The 22,608-nt window shown below is 48.9% G+C and overlaps 1 protein-coding gene and 1 long non-coding RNA gene across 4 annotated transcripts in view; one reads left to right on the top strand and one right to left on the bottom strand.

Moving 5' to 3' along the window:
* The window catches only part of CDH3 (cadherin 3), a 45,960-nt gene extending 35,234 nt beyond the window's left edge, over positions 1 to 10,726 (top strand). The window contains exons 12-16 of the mRNA XM_036109156.2: positions 83 to 307; positions 4,140 to 4,346; positions 6,655 to 6,785; positions 7,156 to 7,302; positions 9,856 to 10,726. Of these exons, the coding sequence (XP_035965049.1) occupies positions 83 to 307; positions 4,140 to 4,346; positions 6,655 to 6,785; positions 7,156 to 7,302; positions 9,856 to 10,065 (920 nt within the window). The 3' untranslated portion in view covers positions 10,066 to 10,726. The remainder of the gene's footprint in view (positions 1 to 82; positions 308 to 4,139; positions 4,347 to 6,654; positions 6,786 to 7,155; positions 7,303 to 9,855) is intronic.
* On the bottom strand, positions 7,344 to 16,931 carry LOC118546459 (uncharacterized). Of its 3 annotated transcripts, XR_004922597.2 has the most exons (5): positions 16,600 to 16,931; positions 15,434 to 15,542; positions 11,575 to 11,974; positions 8,776 to 8,837; positions 7,351 to 7,482 (listed from the first exon to the last, which is right to left on the bottom strand). It is a non-coding gene; the product is annotated as an uncharacterized LOC118546459 (long non-coding RNA). The 3 variants fall into 3 exon arrangements; XR_013444456.1 differs by lacking the exons at positions 8,776 to 8,837; positions 11,575 to 11,974 and having other exon boundaries at positions 7,344 to 7,482; positions 16,600 to 16,922; XR_004922596.2 differs by lacking the exons at positions 7,351 to 7,482; positions 8,776 to 8,837 and having other exon boundaries at positions 11,278 to 11,974; positions 16,600 to 16,922.
* Positions 16,932 to 22,608: the final 5,677 nt, after the last annotated feature.

Raw genomic sequence — 22,608 nt, 5'->3', positions numbered from 1 at the left:
TAGGTCAGAGAGCTTAACATTCATCCATTACCCCAACCAAGGGCAGATGCTAAAAAGGGCTCCTGTGTGTAATTGTGAACAGGAAGCCCTCCCACCACTGGCACTGGGACCCTCCTGCTAACACTTATGGACGTCAACGACCACGGCCCGGTCCCTGAGCCCCGTCAGATCACCATCTGCAACCAAAGCCCTGTGCCCCAAGTGCTGAACATCACGGACAAGGACCTGTCCCCCCACACCTCCCCTTTCCAGGCCCAGCTCACACACGACTCGGACATCTACTGGACAGCAGAGGTCAACGAGAAAGGTGAGTGAGTGATGGTGGTAGGTGGGTGTGTGCCCCATGCCAGGACCCTGTACACATTCCCACTCAGTTAAGAACATCAACCAAATGCTGCTTATTAACTTAATGTAAGCCTTTAAGAAAAAAAAAAAAAGAATGTTCTAGCCCAGTCACCTTCCTGTACAGTTGGAAAAACTGGGGCAAGGAGAGAGAGGGTATGACTTTCTCAATCTCACGTAATGAAAGAGCCAGGATTCCTGCAGTGATAATAGCTCATATGCCCTGAGCATGCTTACTGTGTGCTAGACGGCACTTCTCATGCTTCATAGATTAGGTTACTCAGTCCTCACGGCAACCCACATATATACGTGTGTGCGCCCATTTTACAGATGAGGAAACCAGGGCTTACAGAAGGTTAAATATCTTGCCAGAGGCATTAAGGCTAGAAAATGATGCCACCAGAATTTGAATCCAGACATTTCTAATTTACCATTGGTGCTCTGCTGCCTACCATTTATTGAACCCTGATGATAGGCAAGATGCTTTTTCTTTCCTTATTTAATATTTCTACCACCCTCTGTGGTCAGTATTTTTATCCCCATTTACAGATGACAGTGAGGCTCAGAGAGGTTAAGTAGCGTGCCCAAGGGCACAGAGTACGTGAGCAAGTTGAAGCCACAGTCCTTGTCCCCCACGCACCTCCTCCTATCCACCTCCCTGTCCTTTCTCTTTCCCATCCTCCTGGAGCTTCTCAGTCTTCCATGGCTTTTCAGTTGTCACTGGCCTGGGAAAGGGTCTAACTGGCATCAAGAGAGTGAGGACCCGGGGTGTGTGAGAAGGATCCAGCCCCAAGAGCCAGTAAGGCCCCTGGAGAAACACTGTTCACTTTGGTTTAAAATGTCTCCGCCTTCCTCCTGGGGCTAGGAAGGTTCCCCAGGAGGGAAATAGGGAACCAGTACACACAGGTTCAGCCCCAAAGGAACCAAGTGCCCAGTGTCTATGAGTGCTGCTGAGCCCAGCCCAGAAAGGACTCAGGAGATCTGCTTCACATACCCACATTGTCTCAATTTTATGATTCCTGTGATTTGGGTATGTATGTCCTGCACCTTCCCTTTGAGGAACCCACATTGGTCTCCTGTCACCCCCTTGTGGCCTAGAAGCCGTTTTTTCCCCTCCCTGGTCTTAGCATTTACAGAGCATGGACTCTGGAACCAGAATGCTTTGGTTCAACACCCAGTTCCTCCATTTATTAGCTTTGTGATTATGGACAAGTTACTGAACCTCACTGTTCCTCAGTTATCCTTCCCTGTAGAATGGTGCCAATAATTGTCCTACTTCCATCCAGATACCGTGAAGATGAAGTAGGTGATTCCACGAGAGGCCTCTTGTCTGGTACATCAGTGCTCGGTAGATGTGAGCGGCCACCTTACGAGCATTCTTCCCAGGCAGCAATCACAGATCTGGCTCAGTCAGGTGTGAGCGTTATGGCCGAAGCCCAATGATACACCCGATGATAGTATTGAGACCTGGTTCTTGGGTTTTGTTTTGTTTTGTTTTGTTTATTTGAGAGAGAGAACAAGCCGGGGTGGGGGGTAGGGCAGAGGGAGAGGAACAAGCCGGCTCAGGGCTCAATCCCAGGATCCCAGGATCATGACCTGAGCCGAAGTCAGATGGGTAACAACAGATTGAGCCACCCAGGCGCCCCTGGTTCTTGGTTTTAATTTAGTTTTTCTCTCTGACCATGTCCTTGTTGTCAGGGGAGTTAATCCAAACCCTACCCCTGTATGACCTCGGTCTGGTTACTTAACCTCCTTAAGCTTCAATTTCTGCATTTGTAAAGTGAGGCTAATAGTGACCTCCTCTTAAAGCGGCGGTGAAGATGAGAGTAGAGCCTCACTCCCAGTCAGTTTCCACTTAGTCACCAGCACCACCATCGTCAGCGTCACCTGAGAAATCCGCCCTCCGGCACGGGGACAGCATGGTGGTAGGGATGTTTCAGTGAAATACCCCACCTTGGCCTCCACGATGTGGTAGACCAGATATTCGGCCTGCAGAGCTCCCTGTCTGCCTGCCATTGCCGCGTGGGAACAGGGCGAAGCCTGCCTTCTGGCTTTCTTACTAAGAGGAGCCCAGTGAGTATGCAGAACCTTTGAACAAAAAGTGGCTTGAGGTCAGTGCTGAAATAAGCCGGCAAGCTTGAGGGTGGATGAGCTAGAATCGTGGGGTGGTGTTTGGTTGCCCCGATGACTGGGGGACACTGCTGGCATTTAACGGTGAGGATCTGTAATGCTTGGGAAAGTCCTGCATGATGAGAAGTCATGCTACCCTGGCTAATAGCTCCTTCTTGAGAACGAGTCTAAACTGAAGGCCTTTCTTCAGAGAAGCCCCTGACCCTGTATTTCTCACCCACAAACAGAGCCCTCTTCCCCATTCCAGGATCGCCACACAGTCTCCCCAGAGTGGGACCCCTTGTGCAGCCCCACTGAAGCTCGGCTTCTGCTTCGAGGTTAACCTGCCTCCCACGCTGGGCCTTTGAAGGCCGGTTAGCACAGTGTCCGCGGCAGCCTCACAGCAGCCCCGAACCTGTGTGCGTCACTAATGCTGACCGTGCTGGCCGGCAGCCTCTCTGACCTGCTCCACAATGTCCCTTATATCACCAGGCCGTGTGCGTTTGCATTTATTAATAACTGATGCTCTCGGGGCGCCTAGATGGCGCAGTGGGTTGAGCGTCAGACCCTTGATTTTGGCTCAGGTCATGATCTCGGGGTCCTGAGATGGAGCCCCATGCTGGGCTCCACGCTCAGTGTGGAGCCTGCTTAAGACTCTCTCTACCTCTCCCCCTCCCCCTGCACCCTTGCACTCTCTCTATCTCTCAAATAAATAAATCTTTGAAAAAAATAATGCTTTCGCAGAACTATCAGTGTTTCAGATACTGAAATTCTATCGGATAGTTAAGGTATAAACATATTTACTATTGCAAGGGCAAAATACTGTAATAATGGTAGTGAACTTTCAAATAGGAAAACAGGTGGTCAGTCAATGTGAATATTATAAGATGGGGTTAGTTATCTCAGGAAGAATGTATTTCAGTGTGTTCTTTTTGAGGAGAACAGCCAAGCAGCTAGCGGTGCTGAGAAATTATTGGCCCTCTATGACATGATTTTTTAAAAATTTCATTATTTTCGGGTGCCTGAGTGGCTCAGTCAATTAAGCATCTGCCTTCAGCTCAGGTCATGATCTTGGGGTCCTGGGATCGAGCCCCGCATTGGGCTCCCTGCTCGGCGGAGAGCCTGCTTCTCCCTCTCCCTCTGCCCCTTCCCCCACTTGTGCACGCACGCTCTCTCAAATAAATAAAATAAATAAACCTTTAAGAACTTCATTTTAGGGCGCCTGGGTGGCTCAGATGGTTAAGCGTCTGCCTTCGGCTCAGGTCATGATCTCAGGGTCCTGGGATCGAGTTCCGCATCGGGTTCCCTGCTCAGTGCAGAGCCTGCTTCTCCCTCTCTCTCTGCCACTCCCTCTGCTTGTGCTCTTCTGTCTATCTCTCTGTCAAATAAATAAATAAATAAAATCTAAAAAAAAAAAAACTTCATTTTAAAAATACTGTGACTGTCGATTTGATTTTAAGAAAATAAGATGATGAATTTATTTTGCTATCCCAATAATCCTTTCCATGTTGGTGAATTTGGCTTTGGCCAAATACCAATTATTTTTTTTAACACTTGGCGTAAGTGTGCTTTTGGGGTATTTCTCCCTGTTGGCCAGATGTAGAGGCGGTCTCCTTAATCTCCAGCGTGATACACTACATTCCACTTGTGGCCTCCTTGTTGTGATAAACGCTATCTGTCTCCTCCAGGAAACACAGTGGCCTTGTCCTTGAAGAAGTTCCTGAAGCAAGACACGTATGATGTGCACCTTTCTCTGGCTGACCGTGGCAACAAGGAACAGCTGACAGTGATCAAGGCCACCGTGTGTGACTGCCATGGCCACGTGGAGACCTGCCCCGAACGCTGGAAGGGGGGCTTCCTCCTCCCAATCCTGGGGGCTGTCCTGGCTCTGCTGCGTGAGTACCCCTGCTCTCTCCCCTCTGAGGATGGGGTAGTTTGAAGACCCAGTTCTACCCTGAACTGCTGGGACTAAGGTGTCCCCAACATTGCCCATCTGTTCCTGATACTCTTAATTCTAGGAGTGTCATTCAGTGGGTAGATGTTTATGGAGCTTCTGGAATGTGCCAGGCTTTGGGGAGACCATGGGGAACAGACAGACTGAGCCCTGCTATGATGTCATCTAGAGGCTACAGCAAGTCATTCTGAACGTGCGATCTCCAGACCAACAGCATCCGCAGCGCCAGGAACTTGTTAAAAAGACCGGTTCTCAGGCCCACTCCTGACCTACTGATTCGGAAACTTAGGGCTGAGACCCAGTAATCTGTATTTTCACAAGCCCTCCAGGGGTTCTGATGTATGCTAGGGTTTGAGAGTCACTGGTTTACGGGGCAGACGTGTTTAGTTACAAACTAAATTCTTTACTCTAAAGGTGGAACCTTTCACATTGTCTTTTTCCACTCTCTGAATTGGTCCTTATACAGAAACACATTCAGTCCGATATGAAGTCAACAAGGGCAAGCTTTAATCCACATACTGCACAGCCAGCACTGTTCCTGGCGCTGGGGTGCAGTGCTTTATAAAACAGACTACTTTCTGCCCTCATGGAGATTAATTTCCAGTGCAGAGAACAGACAATAAATGACCTGGCAGAGAAATCAGTGTTGGTATGGAGGAAAAGCAAGCAGGGGGAGGAGGTCTGCCATCTAAAGTAGGATGGACAAGAAAGGCTTTGCTGAGAAGGGATGTTTGAGTAAAGACCCGAAAGAGGTGAGGAAGCAAATCATGCAGATATCTCAGGAACAGCAAGTGCAAAGGCCCTGAGGCAGCACTGTGCTTGGTGTGTGGAAACAACAGATGGCTGGAGTGGAAAAAGCAAAAGGGAGAAAAGTAAGAGGTGAAATCAAGAGAGGTGATGGCTGTGGCCTTGAGGGCTGTTGCAAGGATCTGGATGAAATGTGAAGTCATCAGAGGGTTTAGAGCAAAGCAATGATGTGATTTGACTTGAGTTTTACAGGATTCCTACTAAACAGACTGTGCAGGGGTAAGGGTGGAGGCCTTTAAGGGAGACCATTAAGGAGCTATTGTTGTAATCTAGGGGTGAGGTGATGAGAGATGGTCCTATTTCAAGGCAGAATCAGTTCAGATTCTTATGTGATATGAGGAAAAGAACCATCCATGTTTCTAAGACCCAGACAAGTAGAAACTGGACTTTCCATTAACCAGTTTGGAAAAGATCATGGGAAGAGAATTGCCAGGCAGTCCAAATGGAGATATCAGTAGGCAGATATATAAGCTTTGGTGCAGGTGAAAAGTCCACTTCAGCTCCTGCCTTTCCCCAGACTCAATGGGCAGGAAAAGAGGAGGGAAAGAACGCAGTATAGTCCACATAGGTGTGCATCCTGAGAACCCATAGACTCCCCAAGAAGGCTAGATTTGTTCTGTTGGGCCAGAGATGGACATCAGTTCTGTCAACAGGCCAAAGAAGTGATAAAGGTAAATAGTGGCCGTATCCTCTCACACTGAAGAGCCACAGAGAGGGCCCTGGGGTTGCTTCTTTATATGGGATTAACTGGAGGTGGTCGTGGCATTAGGGAGAACAGCCAGGCATTAGCTGGCCAGTACCGCAAAGTCCAAATAGCCTGCCAGCCCTTCCAACCGTATCACTAAAAGCCAGTCCTCTTGAAATACCAACATAGTATTTGCACCTACATTCAAATTACTACACCACATAGACTTCCACTGTCTTGCTTTTAACTTAAAGTTTGTGGCTAATTGAGGGGTCACCTGGGGACTGAAAAAGTGTCCTGTTGAAAAGTAACATCCGCTGGGAGAGTCCCTTAAGGACCGGTATTACCAATAAGGGAAGACTGACAATTATGGGGGTGGGGGGGGATGAGATCAGATTGCTGCTAGGAGGGGGTGATATTAGGCTGAGGCATGAAGGGTGAGAGCCGTGCGTGTGCGTGCAGAGTGTTCCAGGTGAGGAATGCCCAGGCGACGGTCCTAAAGCGGGAGACTGCTGGGTGTACTTGAGGCACTCCAAGGAGGCCACTAAGATTAGACCCACGCAGGGGTATATATGTGTGGAGACAGGTAGGGGCCAGTCCTGTACACTTTGATAAGGAGTTCGGGGTTTTCCTACGTGCAGGGGAGCCTGGCTACTGAGGAAAGGGGTCTAAAATTAGGTGGGGCTCTGAGAGTAGGGTATCGGCCACAGCTGTGTGATTGTGGGGGGTGAATATTTACCCTCCCTAACTCTTGCAGTCCTCCTGCTGGTGCTCCTCTTGCTGGTGAGGAAGAAGAGGAAGGTGAAGGAGCCCCTTCTACTCCCAGAAGATGACACCCGTGACAATGTCTTCTACTACGGTGAAGAGGGAGGTGGTGAGGAGGACCAGGTGAGGCATTGGGAGGTCTAGGGGGTTGGGAGATGGATGCCTCCAGGGCCACTGGCAGGGATGGTTGGGTCAACCAACTAACCACGTTAGCTGCATTGACCAGACTCTGACCTAACACATCAGTCTTCATGTGGGATTGACCACCAACTCTTCTCTTCTGAGAGGGTGTCTGGTCCATAGCTGTAGTCCCTTTGACCCCAGCCAAGGTGGCCTTGAGCCTGTGCTTAATTTGGGTGGAGGGGCTGTTGGAAACAAGGGCTTCTAAGTGCTACCCATGAACCAGAACACCCACATGTCAGGGGAGTGGGCTGAAAGATAAATGGTGGGGAGCTGCCTTCTCAATCCCATGTTCTCCTTCACATCCATGAAGGACTATGACATCACCCAACTCCACCGGGGTCTGGAGGCCCGGCCTGAGGTGGTTCTCCGCAATGATGTGGCGCCAACCTTCATCCCCACACCCATGTACCGTCCACGTCCAGCCAACCCGGATGAGATTGGGAACTTCATCATCGAGGTGAGGCCTAGGGGGCCAGCTGAAGGCAGCCCTTTATTCAAGCACCAGCAGCATGGGAGAGAGAGCATGGGCTTAGAGTCTTGACCCTGGGTTCAAATCTGGCCTCCCTCACCAACCAGCTGTGTGACCTCTGGCATATTTGAGTAACTTCTGGGCTTCTCTTTTCTCCTCCATGAAATCCTAAGTTGCAGAGTGGTTAACAATAGGTTATGAATTATTTATTCATTTATTCAACAAATATAACAGTTGTTAGAAAACTGTGAAGCCAGACTACCTGGGTTTGAATTTTTAAAGGTCCCAGGTGATCCCAGTGTGGACCAGATTTGGGGACCCTCTGTTATAGGTTGCATTTTCTTTTTAATTTGAAAGAGCGCATGAGCAGGGGGGGAGAGGCAGAGGGAGAGGGAGAAGCAGATTCCCTGCTGAGCACAGAGCCCTAAGTGGCCTGATCCCAGGACCCTGAGATCAGGACCTGAGCCAAAGTCAGGTGCTTAACCGTCGGAGCCACCCTTTTACAGGTTGCTTTAAGGATTGGATGAGCAAGCACCTGAAACGGTGGTTCCCAAACGTTGGAATCTCCTGGGGAGCTTCAAAAACTACTGATGTCTCTGACTCCTTACAGAGATTGTGATGTAATTGATCTGGATGTGGCCTGGGCTTCAGAATTTCTTAAAAATTCCCAAGTAGGGGTGCCTGGGTGGCTCAGTCAGTTGAGTGGCTGCCTTTGGCTCGGGTCATGATCTCGGGGTCCTGGGATCGAGCTCCATATTGGGCTCCCTGCTCTGCGGGGAGCCTGCTTCTCCCTCTGCCCCTCCCCCACGTGTGTGTGTGTATGCGCGCGTGCTCGCTCTCTCAAATAAATAAATAAAAACTTTAAAAAAAAAAACGCAAGTAATTTAAGTCTAAGAACCACTTGCTTGCATGTAGCCTTTACTAGGTAATGATAGTTATTATTGATAATAGCTGAGTATCTCCAGTGTTTTTAACTGTGGTCACATGTTTGATTTATCTGAGGGACTTTGAAAAACAGCAAAGCCTGGAATGCAGGGATTCATTTGTTTTTTAGGCTCTGATTTTTTTTAAAGCTCCCCAAGCTTAAAATTAAATATACAGCCAGGGTTGTGAGAACCACTGAACTAGTTACATGGTAGATAGATGATAGGCGCCTATCACAGCCTGGTACCTCATTAGCAGTAAACAGAGGTTTTTCTTTTTTCTTTTTTTTTTCCTTAAGTAAGCTCTACACCCAACATGGGCCTTGAACACAGACCCTGAGATCATGAGTCTCATGCTCTACCAACTGAGCCAGCCAGGTGCTCCATTAGTGGAGGTCCTAAATACGAGGAAGGAAGGCTAGGAGGGAGGGAGAAAAGATAGATTGATGCGTCTTAGAGAGTGTGAGGAAGCAGCAATGGGCAGAGGGCTTGGTGGGCAGTCAAAATACCTTACCCTGGCTTGAACCTTTCTGCTTACCTTTCTTGCCTTCTGGAAGTAGCCTGGTGGTTGGACTCTGTTCTTTAGCATGAGCGTATTTGCTGTGCAAAAACAAAAGCATCTGGGGAAAGTTGCTCAGAGCAGATGGTTTGAGAAAATGCCTTGGAGTTAAATACCTGGAACTTTTCCCTCTAGTTAGATGAAGACCATTTCTAGAATGTCTCTGGACAGACATTTAGATAGTTTGCAAATACGATCTCATTCAATCCCCACATCAACTGTGGGGAGGGAATCCTCTTGTTATCCTCATTTTACAAATGAGGACATAATGTTCAACTATGTGCCAGGTACTATTCTAATAAGCACTTTACATATATTTACATGTATTAATTTATTCCTCTAAAACGATATGAAGTCTCCCATTTTAGAGACAAGACAAAAACAGCACGTAGAGGTTAAGGGGTTTGTCCGAGGTCACAAAACTAGGGTGTGAAGTCAGAGTTCTGACCACTAGCCTGTCGCACCAAGCAGTTGCTGTATGCTGGGCTCGGTGCTCAGTATTTATGTGCATTATTTCATTTCGCCTTTCAAAACCTTAATGGAGGGGCACCTGGGAGGCTTAGTTGTTGGGCGCCTGCCTTCGGCTCGGATCGTGATCCCAGGGTCCTGGGATCGAGCCCCACATCAGGCTCCCTGCTCCGCGGGAAGCCTGCTTCTCCCTCTCCCACTCCCCCTGCTTGTGTTCCCTCTCTCGCTGTGTCTCTCTCCGTCGAATAAAAAAAAAAAAAAAAAACCTTAATGGAGGGGTGCCTGGGTGGCTCAGTCCATTGGGCGTCTGCCTTCGGCTCGGGTCGTGGTCTCGGGGTTCTGGGATCGAGCCCCGCATCAGGCTCTCCACTTAGCGGGGCGTCTGCTTCTCCTTCTCACTCTCCCTCTGTGCTCTCTCTCTCAAATAAATAAATAAAATCTTTAAAAACACAAACACACCTTAAATGGAGGGAAGAGATGTCCTCACAGACAAGGAGACGCAGGCTCAGCAGGGGGATCTCAACGTGCCCGAGCTCTCGCAGCTGCTGGGGTCTGCCTGCTGCTCCTAACCACCCGCTCTTGTCGCCCCAGAACCTGAAGGCAGCTAACACGGACCCCACGGCCCCGCCCTACGACTCCCTGTTGGTGTTTGACTACGAGGGCCGCGGCTCTGACGCTGCCTCCCTGAGCTCCCTCACCTCCTCAGCCTCTGACCAGGACCAAGACTATGACTATCTGAACGAGTGGGGCAGCCGCTTCAAGAAGCTGGCCGACATGTATGGCGGCGGCCAGGACGACTAGGCCACCTGCCAGCAGTCCCAGGGACTAAAGGTTGGGCCGCAGGGGCATCTCCAAGGAGCCTGAGTCCTCCCCTCAGCGAAGGACTTGGGAGCTTGTCAAGAAGTGGTCTTAGCAACTTGGAGGAGAGAGGCCCTCAAGTCTGACATTAAGGGTTGGTTTCTAAGCCTTCCAGAATGGAGGGACATGGGCAATTTGATTTCACCTCTGGAAACCTCTCAGACTAGGCCAGGGTTGCCTCCGAGGCCAAATTTCTGGGAGTCTATTACCTGCCATAAATGCCCAGACCGACTCTGACCACCCCCCACTACCCCACGCCTCCCGGTGATGATGTTCTCTCTGGAATGGACCCTGCGCCTTAGATGAGGCCTCTTACTGCACCCTGGACTTTTTTTTTTTTAAATACTGTCTTCAGAAAGTTAGAGGCGGGTCCTCAGCGTTGCTCCAGAAGCCCAAGCCTGAGCTGCTCGGCTCATGTGCCCTCGTGCACTTCTCTCTCCTCTCCAGACATCAAGGCCTCCTATTGGAATGAATTCCTGCGTTTTTATACTGAGCGCGACTATGTTCTTTATTTTTTATTTTCCCTACTGAGTACTGTAGGTAAAGGGTGATGACAATCGTGTAAATGTACTACAACTTTTTTATTAAAGGAATTTTTCCCAGAGGTGCCTGGGGAGTGAATTTCTTTTTATTATAGTTTTATTGCCCTGTGAGTCACATACCACACCATACACCCACTTCAGTGTCCAATTCAGTGGTTTTTAGAATTGTCAGAGTTGTGTACGGAGAGTGAGCACTTTTAACTCTGCTGGCCTTACCCAGCTTCCTCCCGAAGGGAGAGGAAGCTCAGGATGTGTATACATGTCCAGGTGGGCCTGATGAGGGTAAATCTATCCTCTCTACAATTTTTTTTTTTTAAGTAATCTACACCCAACATGACGCTCGAACTCAAAACCCTGAGATCAAGAGTCACATGCTCTTCTGACTGAGCCAGCCAGGCGCTCCTCTCTCTACAAATTCTGAGCTGCTCTCCCGTGTGGGAGAACCATTAATCCCCTTACCCCTGGGCTGAGCCCCACCAGAGCTACAGGCAACATCTTTTCTGGAACAGTGGCTGCTCTCGGGTAATGCAGTATGGGAAGAGTTCCTCTTCCGTGTGGTGGGCTCTGTAGCAAAAGGCAGGGAGGGGTCCGATTCTGCTACTTGCTAGCAAGTCACATTTAACCTCGACTTGCCTTACATTTTTCATGTATCAAATGGGGAGTTTTTATGGAGATTAAATGACTTCATATCTGGCACACTGTGAGTGTTATTTGTGTTCACTGGTAACAGCTACCATTTATTTAATACTTTTTAGGGCCAAATAACTTTAATTATTTCCTTTAAACAAATCCTCACAATTGCCCTCTGAGGGGATTTTCCTCCTTTAAAGAATGGCTTCATTGTATTTTTTTTTTAAATGACACCTGATCATCATCAGAATCAAGCCAGACAGAAAATTAGAGAACTTACCAGGATGTACGTGAAATTGGAACATTCCTAACAATACGGGGATGCAGGAATGGGGATGAAGAGACAGCGGGGAAAGAACAATTCCACATGGGCCTTTGTTAAAGCGAAGTTTAACTTATGTTCAATGAACCAAGAGAAAAGAATGTGAAGTGAAGCCAAAAGGGATTGCTGAACTTGAAATAAAAGTTTTTGTCCCCCAACAGTGACTAATTCTTTAAAGCAATGGCACTCAAAATGCAGTTCCTGGACGGGCAGCAGCAGCATGAGCGGCTGAATCAGATGCTGCAGGTGGGCCCCTGAAATGTGACTTAACAGGACTTCCAGGCAATTCTGATGCACAGTCAAGTTTGGGACCCAGGCTCTGAAGGAGGAGACGGAGGGTGTCCTGAAGCCTCAGGCCCTAGATGGGAAATCAGAGGGGAACTCAGTTGGGTGAGAAACCTTCCCACTGCTCCCTGGTTCACAGCACCTTAGCCTGCAGGTCAAGGCCACCTCCTGCCTTTCTGTCCAGCCGCAGCCTCTGGCTCTGCTGGCCTCCATCTCCCTCCACCACGGCCCTGCTGCTCGTGCCGATAAGGTGAGAAGATTAGGTGTCTCGGCCAGCAAACACCTGCTGCCCCTTATCTTAAACTCCTCTCTGAAATGCCCGAATAAAGCCTGAAACCCTATCTACAGTTGAGACTAATAATAAAACCAAACAGCCACTGTGCAGGCTGGCCTTCCTCCCCTGGGATTTTTGGAGGGTGTTGAGGAAGAGTGGCCTTTTCTACCCAAGCCTGAGCTCTGTGGATGGATCTAGATTCCCCTGGCAATGGAACTAGTCACCACCCTCTGAGTGATTTGGGAAAAAACCAAACCTGGGCTCTGTGATGGGTATGGATGTTACATCCCTCTCTCACTCTGGCCCTGCTTCTCCTCTGCAAAATGGGATTTTAGCACTCTGGTCTTTAGGGCTGACATAAAAAGTCAAAATATGGTAAGTTACCAATGCTAATCACTCAAGAGTTTAGCACCCATAATTAATCAATCTCGCTGGCCATACCAGTGGGGACGGCCTGGATGTTTGACATTACATACCCGGAATGTTGATCCTTCATATTTTGTGGTGCAACAATTTGGTATGCATCCTTCCAACCTCTCCCTCTCACGTTTCACATGCATTTTGCATTATAGCTTTCATAACGGGGCCTAGGAGGCTGCCTTACTGTCTGCAACATAATCCAGTTGGGATGGGTTAGCATTTATTTAATCTCACCACCAACCATGGACATTAATGATTCCAGTCTTTTCCCTTAACAATGTTGAAATTCCCTGGAGCATCCAGCTCTGCAAATGCTTCAAAGCCAGTCCTCCAATGGCTAGGGATGGGGGAGAAGAGTCCCTGTGGCCCTGTTTGGGATCAAGGCTGCCCACTTCCAAGTGGTGGGGTCAGTCCAGGATGACAGCTTGCTGCTGAAAAGACCCCCTCAGGCTCATTCTGTTAAGTGATTCCCCCCAAGACGTAAAGCTAAAGTCACAGATCCCTAGTCCAATGAAAAAATGAAATTGTAGGGGCGCCTGGCTGACTCAGTCGGTGGAGCCTGAGACTCTTGATCTTAGGGTCTTGAGTTCAAGCCCCACATTCGGTGTAGAGATTACTTAAAAATAATTTTTTAAATGAACTTGTTGGAAGAAGGGGTCAGGTAGCTGAGAGACCTGCCTTTTGGCCTCATCTTCCCAGTGATTCTCCTTAACCCCCAAATCCAGAGCACTTTGGAAATTGCCACTAATCCACCCCTGTCATTTTTCAGATGGGAAAAGATAAGAGTTTCCAAAAGCAGATCAACCAGCAGGGCTGAGATGGGCAGAGCCCAGGCCTGCCTTCTCGCATTTTCCCTTCCTGCCTACCTGAGCAGACGGTATGCAGATAGGCCCCATCTCCCCAGGGGAGCTTTGTCCAGGCCCTTGAGGGGGCCTGAGGGAAATGACTATCATTCTTGGAAGGTGGGCAAGTAGCTGAGGCCTCAGATTCATGGCCTCTTGTGCTAGGCATAGACTTTCCTTAACACCCCCAGCCCCACCCCCGCCCACACAACAATGCTGCAAGAGGATCTGGGCAGGGAAATGCTGAGGGATGGCCAGTCAGGAGGGGGCCCTGAGGTCAGCTTGGCGGCTGGCCTGCCGTTGAGCGGGTGGGGACAGTCACTATGGAAAGCCCCCTTTTCAGCCCACACACCCTGGACAAACTCACTGGGGAACTCCAGTTCCAGTTCCAAACTCACTAGGGAACTCCACAAAGCCAACTCCTTTTTGGCTAAAGGTAGAGCTACTTTCCACTAAGGCATGGTTCAGGGCACAGGTTCAAATCCCAGCACTTCCAGTGTATGACGCCTTAGACAAATCTCTTAACCTCTGTGCCTCACTCTTCTCATCTGTAAAATGGAGGAGTAAATGAGTTGATATCTGTAAAGTGTTTACAAGGATGCCTAGCATACAAAGCTGCCTCAGTGTTATCTCTCCTGTGGTGATTGCTGACACACTGACAGGGCCGGTTACTGCTCCTTTATCTCCTCTGAGTGGAAACTGCACGTCCCACCCCGAGGGACACATTTCCTGTCTGCACAAAGCCGCTTCAGGGGTCAGGGCGGCCGTGATTTCCCCGTAAGCCCTTCCCCACGCGCCCAGCAGAGGGCACTCTTCACCCGAACCTTGGGACGGCCGCGCGCCTTCCAGCCTGGAGACCCGGGGGCAAGGTCCACCGGAAGGGCGTCTGAGGGCGGAGCCGTCCCGCCAGCTGGCCCGCGCCTTGCGCGGGAGTCCGAGGTGTGTCATCAACTGCCGTGGACGTTCTGGTGGGAAGAGTGGTGGCGGTGGGCGGCAGTCAACATTGGGCGATGACTGGCCATGCCCTCCATGTGCCCAGAATCAGTTACCTACATTCTCCCACCAACATCCCCGGGAGTTTTCATGCTTCCCTTTGTAAAAGGAAATTGAGGATAGGGCGCCTGGGTGGCTCAGTCGTTAAGTGTCTGCCTTCGGCTCAGGTCATGATCCCAGGGTCCTGGGATCGAGCCCCACATCGGGCTCCCTGCTCAGCGGGAAGCTGGCTTCTCCCCCTCCCACTCCCCCTGCGTGTGTTCCCTCTCTCACTGTGTCTCTCTCTGTCAAATAAATAAATAAAATCTAAAAAAAAAAAAAAGGAAATTGAGGATAAAGAGAGTAAAGGCCATACACAGACAGGAAGTGATAGAGACAGTTTTGGGGTCCAGGTCTCCTTGATTCCCAAGTATGAGCTCTTTTTACTGTAAGAATAAAAACTCCAGGGACGCCTGGCTGGCTCAGTTGGTGGAGCCTGAGACTCTTGATCTTGGGTTGTGAGATCCATGCCAACCATGGTGTAGAGATTACTTAAAAATAAAGTCTTTAAAAAAGAAGAAGAAGAAGAAGAATAGGGGCGCCTGGGTGGCTCAGTCAGTTAACGTCTGCCTTTGGCTCAGGTCATCATACCCGGGTCCTGGGATCGAGCCCCACATCGGTCTCTCTGCGCAGAGACTGCAGCTGTAATGGGATGTGGGAGCAGGCAGTCCGTGGGAGAGGGTCGTCATATAGGCATAGGGTCCCCTATGCAAGGCAGAGTTGCCGCCCCCATGCAGACCTTGAGACTCTGAGGCTCAGACACAGAAAAGCCACAGCACTTCCAACCACTTCTGGGGCCCCCAAGAATATGTGGGGGTGTCGCCCCAGTGCGTTTTTGTTCATTCATTTAACGACTATTTGCCGAGCATGTGTTCTGTGCCGGGCACTGGTCTAGGTGCTGGAGATAGAGAAATGCAGAAAATATTCAAAATCCCAGCCCTAATAGTGTGTAGGGCCCACATACCATATGAGTTGACTGAACCATTAAAGGTAGTCTATCTTCCTACTGGAACAAGCATGTCTTCACAGCAGTCTGGATCTTCAGACATCTGGAGTACTGGTCCAGAATGTGACTGCACAGGCAGAGTTAGCCCTCAGCCCAGGAGCAATGGTCGATCCACTTTTCTACACCCCCACCCCCACCAGGCTCTATCCCACACCATGAGGTTCCTGTGTGTACACCCCAGCCCACTCATCCAAGCTTTGTCCACTGATCCCCATAGACCACCTTCCATCCGCTGGGCCTAGGAATATACACCTGGGCTATGTTGGCTGCCCTTTGGACAGCCCTGGGAAGGGCCTGGGACCATTTGGGCAGGGAATGGTCTAGAGGGCAGGGAGGTGGACCCAGGTTCTAGCAGTCCCAACTTGGCTTCCTGGAAGGACAGGAGGGCCAGAGCAGGGCCTTCTGAAGCACAGTGCAGAGGCCCTTCTAGGCCAGTCTAAGGTCGATCCTGCTAACATTCAATGGGAGAGCGACCATAAACAAGACAAATCAGTAAAATACATGGAACGGTGAAAGGTGAAGCTACAGAGGAAGATCAAGTTGGGAAGGGGGGCAGGAAGGACAGGCTGGGGGTGGGGCTCAGTTCTAGTAGTCAGGGAGGGCCTCACTGAGAAGGTGGCATTTGAGTAAAGACTGGAGGATACTAGAGAGCAAGTATGTTTGAATAAGAGGAACAAGTGCAAAGGCCCTGAGGCAGGAGTGTGCTTGGTGGGATTCAGCAGGGAGGCCAGTGTGGTTGGAGCAGAGAAAGAGCAAGAGTGCCCTGAGATGAAGTTAGACAGGTAAGGAGGGGGGCCTGGGGGGGCCCACTCCTGGGCCTCCGCCTCCACTCCAGGGCTGGCGGCTGAGTCCAAGAAGTCCTGGGAAAAGGCCTGACTCAGCAACCTGGGTTCTATCCCAGAGCTGGCAAAACCTGATTCCCCCCTGCTCCATCCTCAGCCACTGAGGAGGCACCAGCCAGGACCTGTCCAGGCCTGCGGCAGCTGCAGAACTGGCGGGCAGGAGCTGCAAGATTCTTCTCTCTCAGGAGGGGAGCCTGGTGGGAAAGGGTCCCCAGAGTCCGGTGGGGCAGAGTCCTGGTGAAGAGTGCAACCCCTAGGGGTGGCAGAATGGGTGTGACTCACCTGAGGGAGTGACCTCTCCAAGCCTCGGTTTCCTAAGACAGCCCCTCTCTCCAAGGGCTGGGAGGGAACACTTGGAAGGCACTCTGTGCTCAGCCCAGGGGTGCAGGCCTCGCTCCACTGCTTGTCCTTAGGCCTCCTCCAAGGTCGGCCCGGCCCGCGGCTGCCCCAGCATTCCTGTGCCCACTGCCCAGCTGGCCGCAGGGGTGTGGCAGGCCTGGCGAGGAGTCCGAGAGGGAATGGGTGCGTCAGGAATGCTGGGGCTGGCTTCCCTCCATTCCATCCCCGCTGCCTTCTGGTAAAGCTGGGCCAGTGGGTGTGTGTGTCACTCTGTGTCACCCTGGAGCCTGACAACAGAGGCGCTGTGGGGAAACAATGCTAAGTGATGCCAGGAATTGTTATCATTAGAGCTCCAATGAATTAGGCACCTACCAGCTACCAGGCGATATGCTAGATTCCTCTTCAAAGCAAAACCAGAGTTATAAAATGTCCACAGGACCCAACCCCTTTGTTTCTGGGACCTCACCCCCTGCTGCTCTTTGTCTTCAGCCTCCTGCTTCTTCGGCCTCCTGCTTCTTCGGAACTAGCCTAGGCCGGCTCCCACCTCAGGGCCTTTGCATTTGCTGTGCCCTCTGCCTGACATGCTGTTCCCCCCAGATATCTCAGGGCTCCCTCACCTCCTTCAGACGTCATCCAAATGTCAACCTGTCAGATATTCTATCCCTGGATTTACCCTCTTTAGAATTGGCAACCTGCCCCTCCTACCCTGCCTTATTTTTCTATAGCTTTTATTATTTCCCACCTTACTGTACTATATATTTTATCTATTGTCCTATTTTGTTTTTCTCCTCCCCCCACCCTTTGAAGATTAGCTGCATGAGAAGAGGGATTTTTGTCCCTCTTCATCATCACTCCTACATCCTCAACCCACAGAATAGTCACTGGAACATAGTAGGTACTCGGGAAATATTTATTAAATAAAGGAGCTTTACAACTCTCCAGGGCAGGTTTTATACATTCCTTTTTGGAAATGAGGAAACTGAGGCCCAGGGAGGCAGGGCAAGTCACCTGTGGTCATGTGCAGATGGTAGGCAGCAGAGCTGAGAGAATCCAGAAATAGCATGTGTGACATCTCATTTAACCCTGACAGCCTGGGACAGTAATGATCAGCCCATTTTACAGAGGAGCAAACTGAGTCTGGAGTGGGGCACAGATGGGAGAGGAAGTTGGTTCTGTCTGTTCTGACCAAGCCATTGTTTCCTGGAAGGTGGGCTGATATTAGGTGATACATGAGGCAGATATTGAAGTATTAAATGATCCTAAATCACACAGAAAGAAAGGTATTCCATATTCAATTTTCTTTCAGTTCTTCTGCTTGCATCAAGGAGAGTCCTTTTTGTGCTTAGCAAGTCTAAGGACTTAAGACTTACAGTTCTCTCTCTTAACCAGAGAAAGAAAGCCTAGAACAACATTGTTCTGTCATTTTATTTATATTTACTCTCTAGGTGTGGCAAATCATGCTCGTTTTTCATTTACACTATTGTAATGTTTTTCTTTCTTTTTTTTAATGTTTTTCATTTAAAATATATTTCCTAAAAATTTTTTAATTAAAAAATTTTTAAAAATAAATAATTTCCTTAAGTTTTAAATACTAAACCCATTTAAAGAAACAAAAGTAAAGATTAGTAAAGTTAGAACTCAGGGATGCCATAAACAGTGGAGGTGGTATTTCAAAGAATGAAGCTGTAAAATTGAAATCCATGCTCTACATTTTATATGTTCTTTTGAAGAGTATTCACTTTCTTTGGAGGTGGTGGCAATTTACATCCAGAAAGTAAAAGAAAAATTATTTCTAATCTGGGTGTTAAAAGTTGCCTGGGGCGCCTGGGTGGCTCATTCGTTAGGCGTCTGCCTTCGGCTCGGGTCATGGTCCCAGGGTCCTGGGATTGAGCCCCGCATCGGGCTCCCTGCTCAGCGGGAAGCCTGCTTCTCCCTCTCCCACTCCCCTTGCTTGTGTTCCCTCTCTCGCTGTGTCTCTCTCTGTCAAATAAATAAATAAAATCTAAAAAAAAAAAAAAAGTTGCCTACAGTGCAAGGGAGAGTAGGAGGGAACTTTAGGGGTTGGAGAAATCCAGGAAGTCTTCCTGAAGGAGGAAGCCCTTTGAGTTGGCCTTAAAGGATTATAGGAGTTAGATAAGGGCTGAAAGAAAGAAGAGTCCCATTCTTTCACTTGCCATCAACCTGTTGTGCAGATAAGAAAACTGACACTCAGACAGTAGCTATAGCAAGAGATAGGGAGCCCAGTCTGACTCGGGTCTTGAGGGAACCCAATGAAGTAGAAAATAAACCAAGCCAAGCCAAGAGGGGTGGGACCAGGGTAGCAGGGTAGGGGGGGAACAACAAGGACCAGGGTGGCAATGGGGGTGGGGAAGAGATGGCAAAAGAAGAAGTTTTGGGCTTGAGGCAGTAAGGAGCCCCAGTGGGCTTTGGAAAAGGGGAGAAGCCCCCAAGAACAGCAGACTGCTCGGCAGAGTGCCTATGAGCATGAGCTCTGAAGCCCCACTGCCTGGGTTCAAGTTACTCTCTGCCATTCAGGACAAGTTATCAGTTTCTCTGTTCATTAAGAAGGGGATAATGAGAGTACAGTCCTCGAAGTTGCTACAACAATCAAATTAGTTAACGGATGTAACACACTTAGCACATAGCAAAAACTCAATAAATATTAATCCTTATAGTTTTTGTTATTAACTATAGGGTGGGCTAGAAAAAAAAGAAGAGGTTGGAGTCAAGGATGCTGATCAAAAGACTGCCACCTCTGTGCCTCAGTTTCCCATTTGAATCACCTGCTCTCCGGGGGGTTCTCCTTTCCAGCTCTATGAGGTGTGGGAGCCCACGGAGCACTGGAAAGAACAACCACTAAAACTTGGTTCCTGCCTCATCATTGAGCAAATATTTTTTGAACCTCTACTGAGTGCCAGGCCCCAGGGATATATGGAAAAACAAGACAGCCCCACCCCATGCCTCCTTCATAAAGGTCTAGACTGCAGGAAAAGACCAGGAGGAAACAGGCAATTACAATGCAGGCTGATCTTAGCCTGACCTGGTGTGGAGTCAGGGAGGGCTTCCCAGAAGAGGCAATACCCATGGGACGCCTGGGTGCCTCAGTCAGTTAAGTGTCTGCTTTGGCTCAGGTCGGGATCCCAGGGTTCTGGGATGGAGTGCCATGTAGGGCTCCTTGCTCAGCGGGGAGCGTGCTTCTCCCTCTGCCTGCCGATACCCCTGCTTGTGCACTCTCTCTTTCTCTCCCCCCCCCGCCCCGCCGACAAATAAATAAATAAAATCTTAAAAAAAAAAAAAAGCAACACCCAAGCTGATACTTGAAGGTTGTAGTTTGTCAGGGGCTGAAGAAGGAGATCAGGAGGAAGAGCATGTGCTCAACAGGGGGAGGGGGCGTGACCAAATTGTTGCTCTAGAATGATCCCTCTAGCATGTGTCCTAGATATACTTGCATATATGCAAAATTCCAGATGGACAAGGCCACTTACCCTTGTTGTTGTTCCATTGTCTGTAAGAGCAAGAGATTGGTAACAACCCTTCGCAAGCCTTCATCTATCCGCGGGGGGCCTGCTTAAATAAACTCTACCACATTCATGGCATGGTAAAGCTATGATATTCTGCAACTGAAAGCAAAGGAGGAAGCTCCTTATGCACTGATGTGGAAAGATTTCTAAGGTATCTTGCCAAATGAAAAAGCAAGTTGGAGGACAATGTGTAAAGTGTGCTACTTTTTGTGTAAAAAAAAAAAAAAAAGGAAAATGAGACTGTATGAATTTTTTTTTATTTAAACATGCAGAGAGAAACTCAAGGATAGACTAGAATAGCCATCCAGTAGAATTTTCTGTGATGATAGAAATGTTCTATATTTGTGCTGACCAACAGTGTAGCCACTTGGCACTTATAATGTGACTAGTGTGACTGAGGAACTGAATTTTCTTTCATTTAACTTAATTATGAAATTTAAATCTAAATAGCCACATGTGGAGGGACGCCTGGCTGGCTCAGTTGGAAAAGCATGCAACTCTTGATCTTGGGGTCATGAATTCCAGACTCACGTTGGGGGAAGAGACTACTTATAAGTGAATGAATGATTACTTATAAATGAATGAATGAATGAATGAACTTTAAAAAGCCACATGTGGAAAGGGGAATTTACCAGCTCAGAAGACAATGCTGTCACCCAAGCAGGGGTGATGATGGGTGGGACAAGGGTGTAGACCGAAGTGGGTAGATTCAGGAATATTTGGGGGGATTGGATGGCTGATCAGATGTGGGTTGATCAGTGAGTGCAAGGATGGAGTTAGAAGGGCACCTGGCTGGTTCATTCTGTAGAGCATGTGACTCTCGATCTTGGGGTTGTCAGTTCAAGCCCGACATTGGGGGAAGATTTTATTTAAAAATAATAATAATAATAAATAAGTAAATAACTTACAGACTAGATGTTCAAGTTTCTGGCCTAAGCAACTGGTAATGGTGCCATTTTCTGAAATGAAGAAAATAAAAAGAGGACAGGTTGGAGAAGAGCAATGATGACTTTGGTTTTGGATGTGCTTGTATTTTGAACATTTTGAGGTGCCTGTGGGACATGTGAATGAATGCCGATGCTCAGGTGCAGTGAAGTCGTAGGGAATCAGGCTGTGGGAGAGGTCTGGGCTGCACACAGGCCCGAGGACTCTGGAAGGGACAGGCATCCGTGTTAGCTTCCCACATCATCCTGCTTCCCACTAGAGATGGAAGAAGGAAGTTGCCACTGGTTGGAGAGGAAGAATAAAGGAGAAGTGGTGGCCCCTTCAAGCGTTTTACTTCATAGTTCCCATCTCTGGACTGGTTTTCTGGGGAGAGAAGTAAAAGCAGAGGGGTGAGGCCTGAGTACAGGGCATGGAGGAGAAGCTTCAGGGACCCAGCTGTGTCATTTCATGAGTTTCCAGACAGTTGGGAGGCAGGGGGAGTAAGAGGAACAAGATACCCTGTCTAGCCCTGGTGGTTCCTCGTGGGCCCGGCAGTGAGAAAACGTGGGGACGGGAAAGTAAGATGTCAGTGGCCCAACCCCAGTGGTGAAAATCTAAGAGAGCACCTCCATCCTGCATCACTCCACAAATCAATGAGTCTGTGAAAGTTTCAACAAGAGCAGCTGAAAAGCTCAATTACAAGTAGCCAATGAGAACTTCAAAAGGAAATGATAATAAGTACAGCTATGAGAGTAATAATAATAATCCCCTTGTCTCAAGAGCTTAAGAAAACTTGGAAAAACCAGGTAATCTGCAGTGTACTTTCTTTTTCCTTTTATCCCACTCCAAGCAGGTGGCCAGAGCAATCTAATCTCTTTAAGATACAGATCTGGGATGCCTGGGTGGTTCAGTCGTAAGCGTCTGCCTTTGGCTCAGGTCATGATCTCAGGGTCCTGGGATCGAGCCCCGCATCAGACTCCCTGCCCAGTGGGGAGTCTGCTTCTCCCTCTCCCTCTGTGGTTCCCCCTGCTTGTGCTCTCTTGCTTGCTCGCTTGTGCTCTCTCTCAAATAAATAAAATCTTTAAAGACACAGATCCAATAACATTCATTGTACTATAGGATAAGGATATTATGACCTCCATTTGACAGGTAAGAGAATGGGGAGGGGTGCTGAGCTGGCTCAGTCAGTGAAGTATGCGACTCTTGATCTTGGAGTTGTGAGTTCAAGCCCACGTTGGGGGCAGAGATTACTTAAAAATAAAATCTTTTAAAAAATAAATAAGAAAAAAAAATGGGGATAAGAAAGGTAGGAAAACAGCAGAGATTTGAACTCAGGATTTCCTAATCCCAAGGTCCTTATGCAGTCCACTTCTGGGCCCAATGCATCATCCTCCCTTCCCTGGCATTTCTCTCCCCCTCTGCTGTTGGCTCCTGGCCAGTGTCCGCCGCCCTCCCCTCCTCATACTTCACCCTTCCGTTCTATGCTCCTTCCCTCTCTATGTCTCAA

This window comes from Halichoerus grypus, chromosome 15, assembly GCF_964656455.1.
Source record: "Halichoerus grypus chromosome 15, mHalGry1.hap1.1, whole genome shotgun sequence".
NCBI lineage: Eukaryota > Metazoa > Chordata > Mammalia > Carnivora > Phocidae > Halichoerus > Halichoerus grypus.
The sequence above is the reverse complement of the archived record's forward strand: the minus strand, read 5'-3'. Positions and strand labels throughout refer to the sequence as shown.